Source organism: Macaca mulatta, chromosome 12 (assembly GCF_049350105.2).
Source record: "Macaca mulatta isolate MMU2019108-1 chromosome 12, T2T-MMU8v2.0, whole genome shotgun sequence".
NCBI classification, from domain to species: domain Eukaryota; kingdom Metazoa; phylum Chordata; class Mammalia; order Primates; family Cercopithecidae; genus Macaca; species Macaca mulatta.
In genome coordinates this window covers 10,015,785-10,038,979 of record NC_133417.1, presented here as the reverse complement: position 1 = coordinate 10,038,979, position 23,195 = coordinate 10,015,785, and the positions used below count along the sequence as shown (strand labels likewise).

The following is a 23,195-nucleotide window of genomic DNA, read 5'->3' as shown; positions in this document are numbered from 1 at the left end:
TCAGTGGCCCAAGACAGATGATATGAGTGCAGCCACCATTGAGAAGAAGCCACAGCAGCCATCAGTGTCAAGCCACAGATCACTAATCCCAAGGCAGAGATTACTCAATTTGTGCCCACTGCACTGAGAGTACGTCGGGAGAATAAAGGGGCTACTGCTGCCCTCCAGAGAAAGTCAGAGGGGCCAGGTGTGGTGGCTCATGCCTGGAATCTCAACACTTTGGGAGGCCAAGGTGGGGGGATCACTTGAGGTCAGGAGTTTGAGATCAACCTGGCCAACATGGCAAAACCCCGTCTCTACTAAAAGTACAAAAATTAGCCAGGCATGGTGATGCACACCTGTAATCCCAGCTACTCAGGAGGCTGAGGCAGGAGAATGGCTTGAACCCAGAAGGTGGAGGTTGCAGTGAGCCAAGATTGCAACACTGCACTGCAGCCTGGGCAACAGAGTGAGACTTTGTCTCAAAAAAAAAAAAAAAAAAAAAAGGAAGTGAGAGGATGATTCCGCTGTGCCTCTTTCCAAAACAGCACCCAAATCTGGTCCTTCGGTTCCTGTCTCAGTACAAACTAAGGATGATGTCTAAGAGGCTTTCATGAAAGAGATGCAAGGGCTACTGTGACAGCTTCTGATGCCCGAACAGGCTTCTGTTCACAACAGTGGCCCATGGAGAAAGAGGCTCCTATTAAACTTAGATGAAAGAGCTGCTTCCATTGTCAGGGTGTTTTCTAATTTCAGTTCAAGGAATATCCTAAAATGCAGCCTTGTTCAGAATTCACTGCACAGAAAAGAGGGTATTTCATTCAGAATAGATCGGTTGTTGAAGCCATGCTGCTAAGATCCATTCCCTTTCACACCACCATTTTCACCGTTTCTTTCCCTTCTCCAGTTCTTTGGACATTTGTGATCTGGGGATCTTAGTTACTTAATTGTTTTGACTCTCTTCTTGTGTGCTATGGGCATTGGAGTAGAGATTTCTGAAAAACCAGTTTACTTCATCTTGCCTTTTGTGTTTCAGTTATTTTTAATATTTTCCTGTAAGTATTTTGTAATATTTTACTTAGAGTGAAATAGATCACAATGTAATTTCCTAATACAAAGCAGGATATGTGGGAAGAAAATGTACAATTCTTTGATTAAAATTATTTCCCACTGAACTAAACTTTGATTCATGTGAAAAATAAATAAATGTTCTACACCAAGAAAAAAAAAAGCTACATATGCATTCACCATTTTTGTTTTGTTTATTTTGTTTTTTTGTTTTGAGACGGAGTTTTGTTCTTGTTGCCCAGGCTGGAGTGCAGTGGCATGATCTCAGCTCACTGCAACCTCTGCCTCCCAGGTTCAAGTGATTCTCCTGCCTCAGCCTCCTGAGTAGCTGGGATTACAGGCACCCGCCACCATGCCTGGCTAATTTTTTGTATTTTTAGTAGAGACGGGGTTTCACTATGTTGGCCAGGCTGGTCTCGAACTCCTGATCTCAGGTGATCCACCTGCCTCGGCCTCCCAAGTGCTGAGGCGTGAGGCACTACATCTGGACTGCTGGGGTTTTTTTTTGTTTATTTGTTTGTTTTATTTTGTTTTAAGCTGGAGTCTCTGTTGTCCAGGATGGAGTGCAATGGCAAGATCTTGGCTCACTGCAACCTCTGCCTCCTGGGCTCAAGGGATTCTCCTGCCTCAGCCTCCCAAGTAGCTGGGACTACAGGCATGTGCTTGGCTAAGTTTTGTATTTTTAGTAGAGATGGGGTTTCACCATGTTGGCCAGGCTGGTTTGGAACTCCTGACCTCAAGTGATCCTCCTGCCTCGGTCTCCCAAAGTGCTGGGATTATAGGCATGAGCCACTGAGCCTGTCCCTGCATTTACCTTTGAATCAGCAATCCTACTTTTAGGAATTCACCCTGAAGATATACTTCCAACAATAAGAAAACCCATTTGCACAAGGTTTATTATTGAAGCATTGTTTGCAATTGCAGAATAATTTAAACAACTTAAATGCCACACATCTAACAGTGCTTAAATGAACTATGGTACATTCGCACAATGGACTACTATGAGGTTGTAAAGAATGAGGAAGACCTCAATGAATTGATACAATTTCCAGAATTTATTAAGTTAAAGAAAGACAAAGTGGGCCGGGCGCGGTGGCTCAAGCCTGTAATCCCAGCACTTTGGGAGGCCGAGACGGGCGGATCACAAGGTCAGGAGATGGAGACCATCCTGGCTAACACGGTGAAACCCCGTCTCTACTAAAAAATACAAAAACCTAGCCGGGCGAGGTGGCGGGCGCCTGTAGTCCCAGCTACTCAGGAGGCTGAGGCAGGAGAATGGCGTGAACCCGGGAGGCGGAGCTTGCAGTGAGCTGAGATCCGGCCACTGCACTCCAGGCTGGGCGACAAAGCAAGACTCTGTCTCAACAAAAAAAAAAAAAAAAAAAAGAAAGACAAAGTGCAAAAGATTATCTACAGTATAATATCTATTGTGTAAGAAAGAAGAAAAAATAAGAAAGAAGGAAAAATAAGAAAATACGCATATATCTGCTCATTTCAGCTAAAAAGAAACACAGGCAAGATAAACCAGAAACTGAAATTAGATACCTACAGGGAATGTCAAGAAAGGGATGAAAAACACAAAGGAAACAGGGATAAGAGAAAGGCACTTTCCTAAATACAACTTTTTGTGTAGTCTAGACTTTGGAATCATGTTAGTGTTTTACATGCTCAAAACAGAAAAATAAATAAAATCGGCCTGGCGCGGTGGCTCACACCTGTAATCCCAGCACTTTGGGAGGCCGAGGCGGGAGGATCACGAGGTCAGGAGATAGAGACCAGCCTGGCCAACGTGGTGAATTCCCGTCTCTACTAAAAATACAAAAATTAGCTGGGCATGGTGGTGCATGCCTGTAATCCCTTCTACTTGGGAAGCTGAGGTAGGAGAATTGCTTGAACCTGGGAGTCGGAGGTTGCAGTGAGCTGAGATTGCACCACTACACGCCAGCCTGGTGAGAGAGCAAGACTCCGTCTCAAATAAATAAATAAATAATCAACAAGGATAAGGACAATCTTATATAAATGAAAGTTTGATACAAAAAGCTGCCAAATGAATGAAACTGATCATGAAATGAATGACATAACCACACTGAAGGACGGTTGGGGAAAAACACAAGCAACACAAGATTAAGACCCTGTGCCCTCAGGTTACAAACCCAAACGTCCCTAACAAACAATTAACTCGAATTAAAATTAGAGTTAAATGAAAATTAGAGTCATCTAATCAGAACTCGAATTAAAATTAAAATCTAATTTTCACAGAGGCATAAATTAACAGGTCTGAAATGACTTTCGTACATTCTGCAAGGGAGCAAGTAAGAAAATATTTAATATATTGTGTAAAATGGGAGTCAGTTTTCTCATTGTCAAAGACGGAAGTTGTGAACATAAAATACAGGATAAAATAAACCCTGTGGGCTGGACACAGTGGCTCACGTCTGTAATCCCAGCACTTTGGGAGGCCAAGGCGGGTGGATCACTTGAGCTCAGGAGTTCGAGATCAGCCTGGCCAACACAGTGAAACCCCCACCTCTACTCAAAGTACAAAAAATTAGCTGGTCGTGGTGGTGGGCACCTGTAATCCCAGCTACTCAGGAGGCTGAGGCAGGAGAATCACTTGAACCCGGGAGGCAGAGGTTGCAGTGAGCCGAGATTACACCATTGCACTCCAGCCTGGGCAACAAGAGCGAAACTCCATCTCAAAATAAATAAACAAACCCTGTGTAGAAATTTTAGTGTGAACTCCTGGGGGTAAATAGAAAGATACTGTTGGAATGGATATAGCTGAAGGAGGATGTGTAGGTGTGTGTATACAAACTTATATAATGCTACTGCTATCACAGATCAAGTTCTCAATAATATTTTTCTAGGCTCTGTATTCCATTCCACTGGTATATTTTTCTGTGCCTACTGCACTGTCCTTATAAATTCTCTTTGATATTTTTATTTCTTTATTCTTTGACATTTATTTTACCATTAGTCTGTAAGTTTTCATGACAAATCTGGTTAAGGATTTGATTTAAAATTTGTTAAACTGGCCAGGTGCTGTGGCTCATGTTTGTAATCCCAGCACTTTGGGAAGCCAAGGCAGGAGGATCACTTGAGCCCAGGAGTTCAAGACCATGCTGTGCAACGTAGTAAGACTCTGTCTCTACAAAAAATTTTTTTAAAAAATTAGCTGGGTATGATGGCACATGCCTGTAGTCCCAGCTACTGGGTTGGACTGGGGTGCTGAGGCAGGAGACTCGCTTGAGCCCAGGAGGCCAAAGCTGAAGTGAGCTTTGATTGTGCCACTGAACTCTGGCCTGCGTGACAGAGTGAGACCCTGTTTCAAAAAAAGATTACATTAATAGGCTAATACAGGCAGAATTGACGTATTTCATAAGATAATCCCTAAGCATTGCATATTTTTTATGCTATTGGAAATAGTATTTTTTGTTTCAACTTCCAAATGTTTATCGCTGAGTATACAAATAGATTTCTTTTTTTTTTTTTTTTGAGACGGAGTTTTGCTCTTGTCGCCCAGGCTGGAGTGCAGTAGTGCAATCTCAGTTTACTGCAACCTCCACCTCCTGGGTTCAAGAGATTCTTCCACATTAGCCTCCTGAGTAGCTGGGATTACAGGGGCTCACCACCACACCCAGCGATTTTTTTTGTATTTTTAGTAGAGATGAGGTTTCACCACGTTGGCCAAGCTGGTCTCAAACTCCTGACCTTAGGTGATCTACCTGCCTCGGCCTCTCAAAGTGCTGGGATTACAGGCGTGGTGAGCCACCACGCCCGGCCAATTGCATTTTTTAATATATCAATATTGTATTCTGCAGTTTGTATTCACCCTTCCTCCACCCTTTTGCTCTATCTGGTGGTCCCTTGATGGATATATGAGGCCCACCCACGTTGGTGGGGGTGGATCTGCTTTACTCAATCTACAGCTTCAAATGCTCCTCGTTCCTGGAAACACCCCTACAGACACACCCAAAAATGCTTAACCAGTGAGCGGTCATCCCTTAACTCAGCTGACACCTAAAATTAACCACTACCTTTTCCAAATATTTGAGGGTTTCCCACTCTTTTTCTATTGATTTTTAACTTAATCGCACTGTGGGCACAGATTACGGCTTGTATGGCTTAAATACTTTCCAATATATTAGGACTTGTAGGACCTGACATGGATTCTATCTTGGCAAGTGATGTGTGTATTTGAAAAGAATGCTTACACTGCTGTTACTCGGCAGAATATTCTGTAAACGTCAATTAGGTCAAGTTGGTTAATAGTATTGTTCAAGTCTTCTGTATCTTCACTGATTTTAGCTGAATTATTCTAGAAATTTACAGAAAAATTTCCTAGAACTGAGTTTAGCATGACTGCATGACTGAGAAACGATATATAAAAACTGATATATAAAAATGAATTGTATTTTTGTGTATTACCAATGACATTTGGACATTTAGATAAAAACTTGTTACATGACGTCAAATAAAAAATCTGGAGCTTAAGTTCACAGAACAGACAATGTCAAGAAAAATAAGAAGAAAAAATCTGGACTTGGTAAAGGGAGACTATTTGAAAGGATGGTTGCAAAGTGGTGGGGAGGGGCGTACTACTGCAGCAGGGAGAATGCACTGAACATAAGATCTGTTTGTCTCAGGGTTAGGCAAAGGGGTTTTCTTTTATAGGGAGGGAAAGTAAGTAAACGAAGTGGGATGAAGGAGAGTGGCATGGTGGGACAGTAGATCCAATCAGTGACTTACCCTGAGTCCAGTCTATTCTCTCCAGGGGTGGAAGGGAGGGTGAGCCAAAGTTCAGGGGTCCGGGGGTAGAAGAGAATCTAAACCAAAGTCTGGTTCACAAGCATTTTGTTCCCATTGATCACTGGGGACAAGCAGTTTAGCTAATTTATGAGGCAAAGAATGGGAATTTGGAAGGCCTGTGTCTGGCCTCGACTGGGGTCTTCAAGGGCAGCATTCATGAGTCATACTGGGAAGGATGGTTCTCTGCAGTAAACTACTTTCCAGAACACCAAGGACAAGGGACTCCTTTAAATGTGTCTGTTTCCTAGGACCACAGGGTTCAGGTAAAATTCAACATTGTCAATAGAGAAGAAAACGGGGGCCAGAAATGTGAAAATACAGGAAGTGCTCAGTATTGAGGATCTCAAGTGTAAAGGTATGACAGGAGGCGAGACTGAAAAGAGTAATGGTTACAGCCAAGTTTGAACATTTGAGTGCCAACCCATCAGGGTTACATGACAGGCGAGTCTGTGGGCTCAAGCGTGCACCTCAGACGGGGCTGCTCAGGCCCTCTCCTCCTAGTGAGGGCCCTGGTACTGGTTCCTGGGGTTTGCCCTGATAAGAGTGGCTAGATGCCTGGCAGCACCAGCTGCTGACTAGACTATGAGAGTGTTTGTCACCAAAAGGTCAGCTCAGAGAGGCAGAATGTGGGGCGGGTGGCTCTTGCTTCAAAGCCCCCTGATGAAAGAGGTATTAGGTTGGTGCAAAGGTAATTCTGTTTCTGCCATTAAAAGTAATGGTGGCCGGATGCAGTGGCTCACGCCTGTAATCCCAGCATTTTGGGAGTCCGAGGCAGGCGGATCACAAGGTCAGGAGTTTGAGACCAGCCTGGCCAATATGGTGAAATGCTGTCTCTACTAAAAACACAAAAAGCCGGGTATGGTGGCGGGTGCCTGTGGTCCCAGCTGCTTGGGAGGCTGAGGCAGGAGAATCGCTTGAACCTGGGAGGCAGAGGTTGCAGTGAGCCAAAATCGCACCACTGCACTCCAGCCTGGGCAACAAAGCGAGACTCTGTCTCAAAAAAAAAAAAAAAAAAGTAATGGCAAAAGCCGCAGTTACCTTTGCACCAACCTAATACTTTCTTCTCCTCAGACAGTCTGTGGCTGCATCACAGACAGCAGCCCAGCTGTGCTGGAGCTGAGTACAGGAAGCTGCTGCCGAGCTGTGGGGATGGGCAGGGACTCCACTCGGAAGCCTTATGTAGCCAGGGTTTCAACACTCCCTCCCCAAGTGTGAGCGCTGATTCCTGTTCGAGGGAGTGAGCCTCCTCCTCAGAATCACAAGTCTTTCTGCAAGGCAGATATGCCTCATGGGTGTCTACCTTTCAAGGAGCAATCCTGCCTGGACTGTCTTTTCCTCAACACCTTTGCTTTCATACCAGGAACAGAAGACAAAAGCCCAAAGCCATTAAAAACAAAGTAGCAATTAAAACACCCAAGGGCACTAAACTGCTATTAGAAGAGGAATCTAGCCCCTCAGCAATATCTAAAAACGTACTTTGAGGGAGAAACAAGAAGTCACTCTTTCAGAGAAGATGAGCCACCAGGAGCCAATCTGGAAGGCCTTCATGATGTAGGTGTCTACCTTGGACAAGGTTGCAGGAACAGCTGTAACGACCACAACAGCAGGAAGCTGTGCGGTTGCAGCCCCAGTCTGAATCCACCAGGCTAAGCTGTGCACAGGGACCACAGTCAACTGCCCAGGCTCTTTCCTCCAGCTGGATCACCCTCCCCGTTCCCCAGGTATTTCCTGCTGACGCTGCTTCTATCTCAAGGTACATCTCCCTGGTAGCTCCCTGGGGAGGGGCTCCATCTTACTCATCTGTGCTGGCTACAAAGTAGGGGCCTTGATGGAGGCTGGTCATCCAGACATAACCCATGCCCAGGACGAAGCATAAAAATACTTGTACAATGAAGAGTGGTTCAATGGTCCATTCTGTTTATTCAGAACAGTAAGATAAATACACCTTAAATATTAAAATTTTTTATATACAGAAATGACCCCACTCCCCAAAAAGTTTGAAAAAATATTGTCTCCTCCTAGATGATAAAGGCAAGAGGAGACAATAAACCCTAGATGACCCATGAAGGCAGAGCCAAGCCCTTGAGGCAGTTTCCTCAGCACAGTTTGGCCAACGCTGGAGGGAAGGTCAAGGAGGTCGAAGGAAAACGTTACGCTGAAAATCCCTTTCCAACGAGGGTGCCAAGTGCCGGTCTTGAACGAAGCACCCCGCCTCAGCATCATTTCCTGAAGCGCTTGAAGAGAGGGTGCACATGTTTGCTGGGCGCCTTGCTCCGTGATGAGTGGTACTCCATGTACACAGTGTCGTCGGCCCCGGACATAGAGCTCATGGTGCCAAAGCGCCGAGATGCCTGCCGGGACAGCCCATGTTAGTCTCCAGGAGAAAAGACACTCCTTTTATAATATTTATGATCACAGCAAATTTTATAAGACGTACATAAATTTAATACATCATTTTAAATAATGTTTACAGATCGCTTACTGTGTCTCAGGCATTGTTCTAAGCATTTGACATGCATTATCTCCTCTAATCCTCAAAACTATTATAATACACACCTTAAAGAAGAGGAAACTGAGACACAGAGAGATTAAGTAACCTCGCCAAGATCACACCGCTCTTAAGGAGATGGGGCTTGAACCCAGGTAGCCGGGCTTCAGACTGTTCTTAACCATAAGGCACACTGCCTCACTTAACAACAGCTTCTGAACAATTTTTTTTTAAGAGAGAAACAGGGTCTCCATATGTTGACCATGTTGGTCTCAAACTCCTGGACTCAACTGATCCTCCCGCCTCGGCCTCCCAAAGTGCTGGGATTACAGACATGAGCCACTGTGCCTGTTCTGAACAGAATTTTTTAACAGTTAGGGCAGAAGTCCCTTAAAATCTCCTGAGACACCACCATGAGGCTTTGAATCAAGTGGAAGGACAGAAAGCTCTGGGCTTGACTCTTGGCTGCACCTGTCCCTGAGTAACCCTGGGGCAAGGAATTAGTGTCTGCACCTCACCTCAATGACCTCACCTGTAAAATGGGGATAACCATATCCATCCTGACATTTCTATCCTGTGAGGAGAAAGAACCAGGCACCTCCTCACAACCAGTGAGAGCAGTGAGAGCACGCTCCTGGGTTCCCATGGAGAGAGCTCCCTAGTCGGGGAGAAAAGCCTTAGGCTCAAGGGAGGACGGCCCCTCCGCAGGGACAGCTGCTTCCTCGGTCCAGCAGTTGCTCACCTTCCGGCTCTAATGGCAACTGAATTTCAAACGCACCTGACTGAAGTGCGCTTCTCCCCTTGGAGCCTGATAATTCTCCATAATGCTCTCACTAATTAGACCATATATTTGCTTGTTCTAGAGCAGGCAGATTTGTAGAATAAATGAAAGGTTGAGTATTTTCACAGAACTCTACATTTTTCAAAGTTAAGTATTGAAGCTACCACAAGAGTTGACCTCAGAGCTGTCTTAGGGGCTAGAGGGCTCAGCTTTACCACTGAGGAGGACCCAGAGGAGAACTGTGTGCCCACGACCAGGAATGGCAGCCCTGGGTGGGGAACTACATGCCCTGGCCTATCACGCTCCCTCCAGTCGCCACCAAGGTGAGCTGGGGTCACCTGCTTGCCATCCTGGGCTTCAACATCAAGATCTAACGAATACTCGTGTGAGTAAAGCAGGAGACCAGTCACAGCCACTGCGCGGTCAGCTGTATGCAACAGGACCAGGGGCACACACCAAAAGGGCAACAGGGGTTGTTTCTATTCATCTCTTCCGTGTTTTCCATTTCCAAAGAAATCCCATGGGCCCATCCAGGGGCCCACAGACTACATGTCTGTGTCTGTGTCTACAAACGCTGCCCTGTGGGAGCACTGACACCTGGACCTTCCTCACCCATTTACTCACCTGGCTGGATCTGGAGCCAAACTCCCCAGCCACCACCTCCTCCTCGGCATCCAGGTCAGTGGCTGCCAGGACCTTCTGTAAGAGCTGCTGCTGCTCTTCTTTTGTCGAAAACGCCAAGTCTTCCTCCTCCATGCCAGCAAGCTTCGTGATCACCTGCAAAGCCCAAGCCAGCAGACATGCTCCCTTCTGCTCTCTCTCCCCAATCCTCCTCTGCCTTCTCCTGGGTCCACCTGCTCTGTTCACCTCCCTCCCCAGGCCCAGCCACCGTGGTGGCCAACAATGGAGAGCTTCTCCCTAGAATTCCAGAGACCAGCATCAGGAGCCGCTTTTAACACGGAGCTTGACTAATGATCTCAAGACCAGAGGGACATAGGAATTTCAGAGAAATGTGCCCCCAACACGTAGCATCTAAATGATCATGTATGGAAGATGAACAGGAAGAGTCTTAGTGAGTGTAAAAGGCTCCTTCGGGCAGCCTTCACATCTTGGAGCAGGCAAAGGAGGAACGGACAAGAGACTGGAAGGCACATGCTGTGGCCCTTTAAGAAGGTCCCTGGCATCTGCTGTGCCCAGCAACTGGGGCTTCCAGCAGGAATGAGCACGTGAAAATGAAAACGATAGGATATCAGGAAGATATTGACAGGACTTCTCTGAAACAGTAAGAACAGCACGGTGGAGACTGGGTTTCATTTCTCTGGGGATAACTTACTACAAGGGCTCCCTATCCCCGCAGAAAACTGGGTTGATTCTGTAAAGGGAACTCTCCTTCCCTCCAATTCTCATAACGTTAATTAAAGGAAAATTCCTAGAAGTAAGGATCTGAGTCCTTCTGGGCAGGGATCCAGAGTATAGACGATGTGCACGTCTGCCCAGGGCCCAACCCCTCCAGGTCATGACTCGGGGAACTCCAACGACTGCTCCTCAACAGGCAGCACCGAAGACACAGCTCCAACCAACACAAACTACTAAGGTACGGTATTGTGCCTTTTTGTCGAGGTCACCTTTCAAAGAATTCAGAGCAGCTCCTTCTGACTTGGTGCTCCTCTGACCCTCACAGCTCGGCAGGAATCAGGAGGTAGGAATGCTATTACCAGCAGGGATTTTCAGGGATGGATAAAACGGTCACAATGCAAATCCTCCAAAAAACTGGGCTCAAAACCCGAGCATCTTGTCCTTTAGGCCAGCATGAGGTCTGAAAAGTGTCCCTGCCTCTAGCTAAAAGAGGGGAGGCGAGACAACCCCGTCCTCCTAAGGCCAATAATGGGAATTCTCACCAACGCATAAAGAGACACATTAAAAATGTATCTAAAAGGCAGCCTGGATTGCAGTCTTTTGCAATCAAGAACCTGGGAGTCTGATGTTCTAGGGATGTCCTTTTAGTGGACCATAGGGGTAATTTAATTCCCCTACTTCTAGAACCCTCCATCTATCCCCAAAATATAAAGCCCTTCTGGACACCAAATACTGACATAAAAATAATATTTGTGTAACAGGAAAGAAAGCAAATGCCTCAGCCAATGAAAGTCAGCCAAAGCTTTAGAATTTCCCAATTATTAAAATACCTGATTCGTAGTACAGGGATGGCTCTGGTGTCTGGGAGGCAAACTGAGGCACACTAAGGCCTGGAGCTTACCAGCTGATGAAAGGAAGGGCTCTCCTAGCTACCTGGATTGGCATCCCTGAGAAAGCAACCCTGCGGGGCTCAGACTCACACAGTGCTGGCCATAGTGCCGTGGCTCAGACTCACACAGTGCTGGCCATAGTGCCGTGGCTCAGACTCACACAGTGCTGGCCATAGTGCCGTGGCTCAGACTCACACAGTGCTGGCCATAGTGCCGTGGCTCAGACTCACACAGTGCTGGCCATAGTGCCGTGGCACCTCAGTCCTGCCAGGACGGCACGCTTCCCGCCAACAGCTGCCCTCAGTGATTCATGCAGAGATAAAGGGAGTTTGAGGCAAGGCCTCTAATCCCCGAATGCTTGGTGCCTGCCTGCTGACAGTGGTCCTCACTTCTCCTGGAGGCCAGGGTACCAAGAAGGCCTCGGTCCTAGTCTAACCAGAGGCCAAATGGATATGTACCTTGAAGCTATAACCTTGATCTACCAAGAATCTCTGCCGCTTGGTTGAGTAAGCCATTTCCTGTGTGTCCTGGGATACCAGTGAGTAGAAAAAGGCATTGTACTCCTCTGCAACCATCCCTGCGGGAAAAAATGAGAAAAGGAAAGAAAGAAGACAACATTAGCCATTAGAATGCCAAGAGCTCAGGGTCCCAGGTTCAAAAGCAAGCACTGCAGTGGAAAAGCCCCGCACTTGGGGTTACCACCTGAACTTGGCATGGGATTGCATCAAAATTTAGAAGTCTTTTATGCTTCCAAGGACACCATCAAGAAAGTGAAAAAACAATCCACAGAACAAAAAAATATGTGGAAAGCATGTATCTGATAAGGGATTTGTATCTAGGTTATATAGAAAGCTATTGAAACTCAACAAAACAAATTAATTATAAAATGGGCAAAGAATATGAACAGATTATTTCTCCAAAAACAATATAACAATAGCCAATAAGCACAGGAAAAGATGCTCCACACCATCAATCACCACGGAAATGCAACTCAAAACCAAAACGAGATTATCACCTCACCCCTACGAGGGTGGCTAGAATCAAAAAAGCAGATAACGGCCACTGTTGTCAAGGATGTGGAAAAACTAGGACCCTCATGCATTGCTGCCGAGAACGCAAATGATGCAGCTGCTTTGGAAAACAGTCTGGCAGTTCATCAAAATGTTAAACACAATGTTATAACCACGTGACCTGGCAATTCCACTTCCAGGCATAAATCCAAGAGAAATGAAACTAGATCCACACAAACATTTGTACATGAATTTCACAGCAGAATTCTTCTAAGAGCCAAAAAGTGGAAACAGTGCAAAAGTCCATCAACAGATGTGTGGATAAATAAAATGTGGTATGTCCATGGAATCGAATATTATTTAGCAATAAAAAAGAATGAAATACTGACAGATGCTACAATATGGATAATTTTTTGAAAACATTATGCTGCCGGGTGTGGTGGCTCAGACGTGTAATCCTAGCACGTTGGGAGGCTGAGGTGGGCGTGGATCACTCGAGATCAGGAGTTTGAGACCAGCCTGGCCAACATGGTGAAACTGTCTCTACTAAAAATACAAAAATCAGCCAGGCATGGTGGCTCATGCCTATAATTCCAGCTACGTGGGAGGCTGAGGCAGGAGAATCCCTTGAACCTGTGAGGCAGTGGTTGCAGTGAGCCAAGTACTCCAGCCTGGGCAACAGAGCGAGATTCCATCTCAAAAAAAAAAAGAAAGAAAGAAAGAAAGGAAGGAAGGAAAAAAAAAGAAAACATTATGCTAAGTGAAAAGAAACCAGTCACAGAAGGCCCCAAATGGTTTGATTCCATTTACATGAAATGTCCAGAAAAGGCCTACAGACATGAAAGTAGATTAGGGGCTGCCTAGGGCTGGGGGTAGGGAACAAGAGGAAATTAGGAGTGGCTGTACATGGATGAGGGTTTCTTTTGGGAGCTCATGAGAATATTCTAAACATGAATTGTGGTGATAGTTGCACAACTTTGTGAACATGGTATTTCCCAGGTTTTCTTCGAGGATCCTTATAGTTTGAGGTCTTACATTTACGTCTTTAATCCATTATGAGTTGATTTTTATATGTGGGGATAGGCAGGGGTCCAGTTTCATCCTTTTGCATACAGTTAGTCAGTTTCCCCAGCACCATTTATTGAATAAGGAGTACCTTCCCCACTGCATATTTTTGCCAAGTTTGTTGAATTGGCAAAAATATGCAGTGGGGAGGGTACTCCTTATACTTAGTTGGCTGCAAGTACATGACATTATTTCTGGGCTCTCTATTCTGTTCCATTGGTCTATGTGTCTGTTCTGTACCAGGACCATGCTGTTTTGGTTACTGCAAGCCCTGTAGCATAGTTTGAAGCTGGATACTGTGAGGCCTTTGGCTTTGTTCCTTTTGCTTAGGCTTGCTTTGGCTATTCAGGTGCTTTTGTGGTTCCAAATGAATTTTATAAGTTTTTTTCTAATTCTGTGAAAAATGATGTTGGCAATTTGATAGAATAGTGTTGAATCTGTAGATTGTATTGGGCAGCTTGGCAATTTTAATGACATTGTTTCTTCCAATCCTCGAGCATAGAATGTTTTTCCATTTGTTTCTGTCACCTATGAGTTATTTCAGGAGTGTTCTGTAGTTATTCCTAGGTTTTGTCTTTTGTTTTTACAGCTATTATAAATTGGATTGTGTTCTTGATTTAGCTCTCAGCTTGAATGTTACTGGTGTATAGAAATGCTACTGATTTTTGTACACTGATTTTGAATTCTAAAACCTTACTCAGTTGCCTATCAGGTCTAGGAGCCTTTTGGTGGAGTCTTTAGGGTTTTCTAGGTATAGAATCATCTCATTAGGAAGACAGATAATTTAACTTCCTTTTTTCCTATCTGGATGCCTTTTATTTCTTTATCTTGCTAGAGTGGTCTGGGTAGAATTTTTAGTACTATGTTGAATAGGAATGGTGAGGGCGGGCTCTGTCTTGTTCCAGTTCTTTTTTTTTGGGGGGACGGAGTCTCGCTCTATCGCCCAGACTGGAGTGCAGTGGCGTGATCTTGGCTCACTGCAAGCTCTGCCTCCCGGGTTCACGCCATTCTCCTGCCTCAGCCTCCCGAGTAGCTGGGACTACAGGCACCCACCACCATGCCCAGCTAATTCTTTGTATTTTTAGTAGGGATGGGGTTTCACCATGTTAGCCAGGATGGTCTCGATCTCATGACCTCGTGATCCACCCGCCTCGGCCTCCCACAGTGCTCGGCTGTCTTGTTCCAGTTCTTAAAGGGAAAGCTTCCAGCTTTTGTTTGTTTAGTATGATGTTGGCTGTAAGTTTGTCATAGATGGCTTTTATTATTGTGAGATATGTTCCTTCAATGCCATTTGTTGAGGGTTTTTATCATGAAGGAATGTTGAATTTTATCAAAAGCTTTTTCTAGGCCAGGCACGGTGGCTCATGCCTTTAATCCCAGCACTTTGGGAGGCTGAGGTGGGTGGATCACCTGAGGTCAGGCCTTCTAAACCAGCACTGCCAACATCGCAAAACCCTGTCTCTACTAAAAATACAAAACTAGCTGGGCATGGTGGTGCATGCCTGTAGTCCCAGCTACTTGGAAGGCTGAGGCAGGAGAATAGTTTCAATCTGGGAGGTGGAGGTTGCAGTGAGCCAAGATTGCACCATTGCACCACTCCAGCCTGGGCAACAAGAGCGAGACTCCGCCTCAAAAAAAAACAAAACAAAACAAAACAAAAAACCCCCCAAAAAAACCACCTTTTCCTGTGTCTATTAGGATGATTATATGCTTTTCAATTGTTTATGTATGTGGTGAATCACATTTATTGATTTCCACATGTTGAACCAACCTTGCATTCCAGAAATAAAGCCTATTTGTGGTGAATTAACTTTCTGATATGCCACTGGATTTGCTTTGTCAGCATTTTGTTACAGATTTTTGCACCTATGTTCATCAGGAATACTGGCCTGTAGTTTTATTTGTTCATTGTGTCTTTGCCAGATTTTGGTACCAGGATGATACTGGTTTCATAGTATGAGTTAGGGAGAAGTCCTTCAATTTTTTTGAATAGTTTCAGTAGAACTGCATACATCTGGTTCAGGACTTTTTTAGTTGGTAGATTTTTTTTTTTTTTTTGAGGTGGAGTCTCACTCTGTTGCCCAGGCTGGAGTGCAGTGGCACCATCTCAGATCACTGCAACCTCTACTTCCTGGGTTTAAGCAATTCTCCTGCCTCAGCCTCCCACGTGGCTGGGATTACAGGCACACACCACCAAACCCAGCTAGTTTTGTATTTTCAGTAGAGACGAGGTTTCACCATGTTGGTCAGGCTGGTCTGGAACTCCTGACCTCAGGTGATCTACTCGCCTCAGTCTCCCAAAGTGCTGGGATTACAGGCGTGAGTTGCTGCACCTGGCCTTATTTATCTTTTCAAAGAATCAGCTTTTTGTTTCACTGACCCTTTGTATTGTTTTTGGGTCTGAATTTGATTTAGTTCTGCTCTGATTTTAGTTATTTCTTTTCTTCGGCTAGTTTGGGGGGTTAGCTTTTTTTAAATTTTTCTAGTTCCCTCAGGTGAAATGTCAAATTAATTTGAGATCTTTCTATCTTCTCGATGTAGGTGTTCATTGCTATAAACTTTCCTAACATTACCTTTGCTGTACCCCAGATATTTGGTATGTTGTATCTGTTTTCATTTGTTTCAAATAATTTTTGATTCCTGCCTTAATTTGTTTATCCAAAAGTCATTCAGGAGCAAGTTGTTTAGTTTCCATGTAATTGTGTGGGTTTTTTTTTTTTCTTTTTTCTTTTTTCTTTTTAGAGATGGGGTCTCTCTGTGTTGCCCAGAATGGTCTTGAACTCCTGAGTTCAAATCATCCTCCCACTTTGGCCTCCCAAAGTGCTGGGATTACAGGCATGCACCACTGTGCCTGGCCAATTGTGTGGTTTTGAGAGTTCCTCCTGGTACTGATTTCTACTTTTATTCCACTGTGATCCAAGAATATGCTTGGTATGATTTTGACTTTTTTGAATTTATTGAGACTTTAATAAAGTCGAGCCTAAAGTCTCACATTGCTTTGTGGCCAAACATATGATCACCCTTTTTTTTTGTTTGTTTGTTTTTAAATTGTGACAGAGTCTTGCTCTGTTGCCCAGGCTGGAGTGCAGTGGCATGATGTCAGTTCACTGCAACCTCTGCCTCCCGGCTTCAAGCCAGTTCTCCTGCCTCAGCCTCCTGAGTAGCTGGGACTACAGGCGCACGCTGCCACACCTGGCTAATTTTTGTATTTTAGTAGAGATGGAGTTTCACCGTGCTGCCCAGGCTGGTTGCAAACTCCTGAGCTCAGGCAATCTGCCGGCCTCAGCCTCCCAAAGTGCTGGGATTACAGGTGTGAGCCACTGCACCCGGCCCATGTGATCAATCTTAAGAGTATATTCTGGGGACAGATGAGAATATATATTCTGGGGTTGTTGGGTAGAGTATTATGTAGGTGCCTATTAGATCCAATTGTTCAAGTCCAGAATTTGTCAGTTTTCTGCCTCTATAATCTGTCTAATGCTGTCAGTGGGGTGTCAAAATCTCCTACCACTATTGCGTGGCTGTCTAAGCCTTTTCCTAGCTCTAGAAGTACTTGTTTTATGAATCTGGGTGCTCCAATGTTGGGTGCATATATATTCAGGACAGTTAAGTCTTCTTGTTGAACTGAACCATTTATCATCGTGTAATGACCTTTTTGTCCTTTTTTAATGTGGTTGGTTTAAAGTCTGTTTTATCTGATGTGAGAATAGTGACCCCCTGCCCCACTCTTTTTTTTCATTTGTGTGACAGATTTTTCTCTATCCCTTTACTTTGAGCCTATGGGTCTTGTTACATGTGAGACAGGTATCTTGAAGACAGCAGAAGGCTGGGTCTTGTTTTTTTTTTTTTTTTTGAGACAGAGTCTTGCTCTGTCGCCCAGGCTGGAGCGCAGTGGCCGGATCTCGGCTCACTGCAAGCTCCGCCTCCTGGGTTTTTACGCCATTCTCCTGCCTCAGCCTCCCGAGTAGCTGGGACTACAGGCGCCCGCCACCTCGCCCGGCTAGTTTTTTGTATTTTTTAGTAGAGACGGGGTTTCACTGTGTTAGCCAGGATGGTCTCGATCTCCTGACCTCGTGATCCGCCCGCTCGGCCTCCCAAAGTGCTGGGATTACAGGCTTGAGCCACCGCGCCCGGCACTGGGTCTTGTTTTTAATCCAATCTGCCACTCCATGTCTTTTAGGTAGGGTGTTTAGGTTGTTTACATTCAAGATTAATATTGATACATGAGGCTTTATTCCTATCATGGTGTCATTAGCTGGTTGCTCTGTAGTTTTGATTGTGTAGTTGCTTTACAGGGTCTGTGGGCTATGTGCTTACGTGCATTTCTGTGGTAGCAGGTGTCACCATTCTTTCATTTCCATGTTTAAAACTCTCAAGCATCTCTTGTAGGGCCAGTCTGGTGGTAACAAATTCTTTTAGCAATTGCTTATCTGGGAAAGATTTTATTTCTTCTTTGCTTATGAAGCTTAGTTTGGCAGGATATGAAATTCCTGGTTAGGATTTCTTTTCCTTTTTTATTTTTTTCTTAAAGAGACTGGGTCTCATTATGGTTTTTCGGTTTTTGTTTTTTTGTTTTGAGATAGAGTCTTGCTGTTGTTGCCGAGGCTGGAGTGCAATGGCATGATCTCAGCTCACTGAAACCTTTGCCTCTTGGGTTCCAGCAATTCTCCTGCCTCATCCTCCTGAGTAGCTGAGATTATAGGCGCCCGCCACCATGCCCGGCTAATTTTTGCATTTTTAATGGAGACAGGGTTTCACCATGTTGGCCAGGCTGGTCTCGAACTCCTGACCTCAGGTGATCCACCTGCCTCAGCTTCCCAAAGTGCTGGGATTACAGGTGTGAGCCACTGCACCTGGCCTGCTTTTTTTTTTCTTTTAAACAGGGTCTTGTTCTGTTGCCTAAGCTGGAGTGCTGTGGTGGGATATCAGATCACTGCAACCTCTGCCTCCCAGACTAAAGCGGTTCTCTTGCCTCAGCCTCCCGAGTGGCTGGGACTACAGGCACACACCACCACACCTGACTAATTGTATTTTTTGTAGGAACAGGGTTTCGTCATGTTGCCCAGACTGGTCTCGAACTCCTGAGTTCAAGCAATCTGCCTACCCTGGCCTCCCAAAGTGCTGGAATTACAGGTGTCACCTGCCGTGCCTGGCCAGGATTTCTTTTCGTTTCTTTAAGAATGCTAAAAACAGTCCCCCAATCTCTTCTGACTTGTAAAGTTTCTGCTGAGAAGTCTGCTGTTAGCATGATGAGTTATATGACCCTTTTCTCTAGCTGTCTTTAAGATTCTTTCTTTTGTATTGACCTTGGAAAGTCTGACAGCTATGTGCTCTGGGGATGATCATCTTGTACAGTAAGAAGATTCATTCTCACCATAGACCTTAGCAACCTTAGCATAAGATTTTTATTCCCTTTCTTAAATAATTTTTACCTTTTCACTTTAAGAAAGCACTTCACAGCTTCTCTTTGGCATATCGGAATTGTTAGCATCATTACACTTGTGCTTTGGGGCCATTAGTAAGATAAGGGTTACCTGAAAACAAGCATTGAAACACAGTGACAGTCCATGACAACTGAGATGGCTACTAAGTGACAAATGGGTGGGGAGAATTTAAGCATGAATATGCTGCACAAAGCAAGAATTCACATCCTGGATGCTACTCAGAATAGGGTGTAATTTAAAGCTTATGAACTGTTTATTTCTGGAATTTTCCATTTAATATTTTTAGACTACAGTTGACCATGGGTAATTGAATGTGGAAAGGAAAATTGTAGATATGGGGGGACTACTGTTTTAAGAAATTAGGACAGAAAATTTTGTGGCCTGGAAGACTTGATCCTTCAGGAAAATCTGAACATTTCTGCTTTGTAGTTCAAATGTCAGTAGGTTAAGCATACTGCCCTTTAATATAATTGTTTCTCAGTCTTAGAAGAGCTCAGACATGCAAAGACAGGAGCCAAGTGTCTTATGTTAAAGAGTGTTTTGAGTAAGAAAACAATTCTATTCTTTTTTTTTTTTTTTTTTTTTTGAGATAGTCTCGCTCTGTTGCCCAGGTTGGAGTGCAGTGATGTGATCTCGGCTCACTGCAAGCCCCACCTCCCGGGTTCATGCCATTCTCCTGCCTCAGCCTCCCGAGTAGCTGGGACCACAGGTGTCCGCCACCACGCCCGGCTAGTTTTTTGTATTTTTAGTAGAGACAGGGTTTCACCATGTTAGCCAGGATGGTCCCGATCTCCTGACCTCGTGATCCGCCTGCCTTAGCCTCCGAGGATTACAGGCGTGAGCCACCGTGCCCGGCCTTCTATTCACATTTAAAGGAGTTTTTAAGGCTGGGCACGGTGGCTCACACCTGTAATCCCGGCACTCTGGGAGGCCAAGGTGGGTGGATCACTAGAGACAAGCCTGGCCAAAATGGTGAAACCCCACCTTTACTAAAAATACAAAAAAATTAGCTGGACATGGTGGTACATGCCTGTAGTCCCAGCTATTCGGGAGGCTGAGGCAGGTGAATCACACTTGAACCCAGTAGATAGAGGTTGCAGTGAGTCAAGACTGTGCCACTGCACTCCAGCCTGGGTGACAGAATGAGACTGTCTCAATCAATCAATCAATCAATAAAGGAGTTTTCAAATTAGAGTAAGGAATAAGTAATGAATTACGTTCACATTTACTAGCAGATCATATTCCTGTCAGTTTATAAAAGCTACTGTCTCAGCCTCCCGAGTAGCTGGAACCACAGGCACACACCACCACACTCAGCTAGTTTTATTTTTTGTAGAGATGGGGTCCCACTACATTGCCCAAGATGGTCTCAAACTCCTGGGCTCAAGCTGTCCTCCTGCCTTGGCCTCCCAAAGTGCTGGGATTATAGGTGTGAGCCACTGTGTCCAGCCATTCCACTACATTTTATGATTTATAAGCTCAATCCTCACAGCAGTCTTGGCAAGATAGGATTGTCACCCCCACTTTGGATGGGAAAACCAAGGCTCAGAGGAGCAAATAATTTGCCCAAGGTGACACAGCTGGTCTGGTGCCCGAGTCCATGCTATTTCTAGTCCATGCTATCTGCCTCATCTCCATTTTAAATACAAGCTACTAGATGTTTCTTAAACACATTTGAATGCAGTACAATTCCAACATATGCCCACTAATCTTGTCATTTTCAAACATCCCAGCAGTCCAGATGCCTCCTTGAATAAGCAAATTCCTTGAGGATAGGGACTGTGTCCTTGTCTCAGGATGTGCTCTGGTCCCAGTAAGACAGATATGGCCACCTCTTAGCAAGAGCGTCAGTCCCTGCCACGCCCACAATGACGGTCTGGGCCCTTTTACTGCAGGAAGCAAGCACGGGGGTGCCACACCTCCTTAGGAATGTGGATTTGCACCTCCTCACTCACTGTGCTTGCCCTGCCCCTGCTACAAGCTGCCACCAGGGCAGCACTCTGCACAGGTTTTGAATGATGTGTCCATTGTGTGCCTGCCCAAGCTGCTCCTAGCAAACCTTTCCCTGCCTCCTGTTCAAGTTCCAGCAGCAGCTTCCAGCTCCTCCACTTATACTGCTGGCCCAGCTCTGTTTTCTCCCTTCCACATCTAGCCCATAAGCACTGCCTTGCCCTGGCTCCCTCTTACCATCCACCAACACAGCTGCACAGTGTACAGAGCACATCTGTGTGGATTCCATGCCGCTGTCATGGAAAACACCTGCATATTCACCCCCAAGGCATGAAAAATAATGATGGGCATAAGGAGCTAGGTCTTTGCTTTGGGATCCCCTCCCTCCAGAGTCTATTTAGCCCCAGGGCACATGGCAGCTCTCACCCCTATTGTCTTCCTAACTAAAGTGGTTTAGGAGGAGTGACCTCCTGCAACAGAAGATGAAAGGCCACTTTACCTTTTTTAGCTCGAAGCACCCGCCCTAGCCTTTGGGCTTCCTGACGCCTGGAGCCACCATGGGATGAGATCTGAATGAGGACATTTGCTTCTGGCAGATCAAATGAGGTGTCACCTACCTACAGAAACAAATCAGAAGATTTTTATACATGAGGAAAAAAAAATCAACTCAAACCATCCCTGACCTAGGCCTGCGCAAGTCGGTGCTGACACCCACCCCCATCATCAAGGGACACCAGGAACCAGGACAAAGGCTGCTGCAACACACAGGATCCAAAATTTAAATAAGTTCTGTAGATAATTTTGAAACATAATCACTCTTTTATCCTCTTTGTACCAGGGTCTATCTGATACAGGCAGAGAGGTGAAGCAATAAACCTCAGAAAGGCATCTCAGGGTCTCTAGGACCTTGTATGAGTTCTCCTAAGAGTCATCCCAAACAATTAATCCCAGGCATCAGTGACATTCAGAGTGCTGGGTGCCAGGAGCCCAGAGATGAGAGGGCCCTTCAACAGAGACTGACTTTGAGTCATTCTTTTTTTTGGCTACAGAAATATGTCTCCACAAAACCATCCATACTCTTACCTGGTGGCCACTGACACCAGCAGCACACATGGGATGTGACCTGGGAGGAACAACTGCCCCATATGGGATTCTAACTGTAGGTGGATTCCTCAGCTCTGGGGCTGCAAACATCGAGGTTCCCAGCCACAGACATGAAGGTTTGGTGCTTATGTGCCCAGCCACAATCACGTAAAATCTCATTTCTTTTTTTTTTTTTGAGACGGAGTCTCGCTCTTGTTGCCTAGGCTGGAGTGCAATGGCACAATCTCGGCTCCACTGCAACCTCCACCTCCCGGGTTCAAGCGACTGAACCCTCCTGCCTCAGCCTCCTGAGTAGCTGGGATTACAGGTATCTGCCACCACACCCAGCTAAGTTTTGTATTTTTAGTAGAGACGGGGTTTCTCCATGTTGGCCAGGCTGGTCTCGAACTCCTGACCTCAGGTGATCCACCTGCCTCAGCCTCCCAAAGTGCTGGGATTACACCCATGAGCCACCCCGCCCAGTTGTAAAATCTCATTTATTTTGGGCTTCGGGTCTGTCTTAATCTGAGTGACTATTGTAAACTGTGGGGCTACAGCTTCTGATTTCAGAGTAAACCATCCCTGAGCTGGGCCTGCACAAGTCTGTGCTGACATCCACCACCCATCAAGGAACACCAGGAACCAGCGCAGAGGCTGCCGCGACACACAGGACCTCCAACTTGTAAAGAGAACTTCATCTGAATGCCTACTTTTGCCAGAGTGGGAAATGAAATTTTCTTCCTTTTATAAACAAGGAAATACAACTTAAAACTCCTACATCCCAAAAAGAATTGGAAAAAAACTCAAAGAGCCTTTATAGATTACCCATGATGCATGCAAACCCTCGATCTGCTCCTTCCACTAATGCCAGGCAGTATCCCCTATCCCTGGACACGGTGGAAATGAAAACATACATGAGAAGTTCCTTCAGCAGACGTGAATTCGCTGTCCAGGAATCATAGTGTACCCCCCAGGTCCCCAGAGTGCTAGGGGCCTCACCTCCCCCCCATATGCCACACAAACCTTGGATATGAAGATGGTGTTAATTTTGGGGTTGTGCTTGAAATTCTGGAGAATTTGCATCCTTTCCCCCTGAGACGTAGGTCCGTAGATATAGGGTCTAAAGAAGAACAAAGCTGTGTTAGACCAAGAGTCACGCCTCAGTTGTCTTGAAAACACATCAGAGGGAAAAAGGAGCTCAGGCAAGCTATTCTCAAGTAGAAAGCCCTCTGTCATGCAGGAATATCGTTACACCCACAAAAGCGACTGGTC

General features: G+C 45.4%; 1 protein-coding gene and 1 pseudogene across 2 annotated transcripts in view; one reads left to right on the top strand and one right to left on the bottom strand.

The window, feature by feature from the left end:
• Positions 1-7,071, top strand: part of LOC714061 (WW domain-binding protein 11-like) — a 28,466-nt pseudogene extending 21,395 nt beyond the window's left edge.
• Positions 7,072-7,751: 680 nt separating this feature from the next.
• The window catches only part of ERCC3 (ERCC excision repair 3, TFIIH core complex helicase subunit), a 36,925-nt gene continuing 21,481 nt past the window's right edge, over positions 7,752-23,195 (bottom strand). Inside the window, exons 11-16 of one of the 2 annotated variants that reach the window (XR_013401775.1) lie at positions 22,947-23,043; positions 21,340-21,457; positions 18,879-18,980; positions 11,830-11,948; positions 9,750-9,902; positions 7,752-8,207 (exon numbers count right to left, since the gene is read on the bottom strand). Coding sequence is in view for 1 of the 2 variants with exons in the window: in NM_001266408.2 (NP_001253337.1) it covers positions 8,076-8,207; positions 9,750-9,902; positions 11,830-11,948; positions 21,340-21,457; positions 22,947-23,043 (619 nt within the window). In the remaining variant the exon portion in view is untranslated. 2 annotated transcript variants of the gene reach the window in all.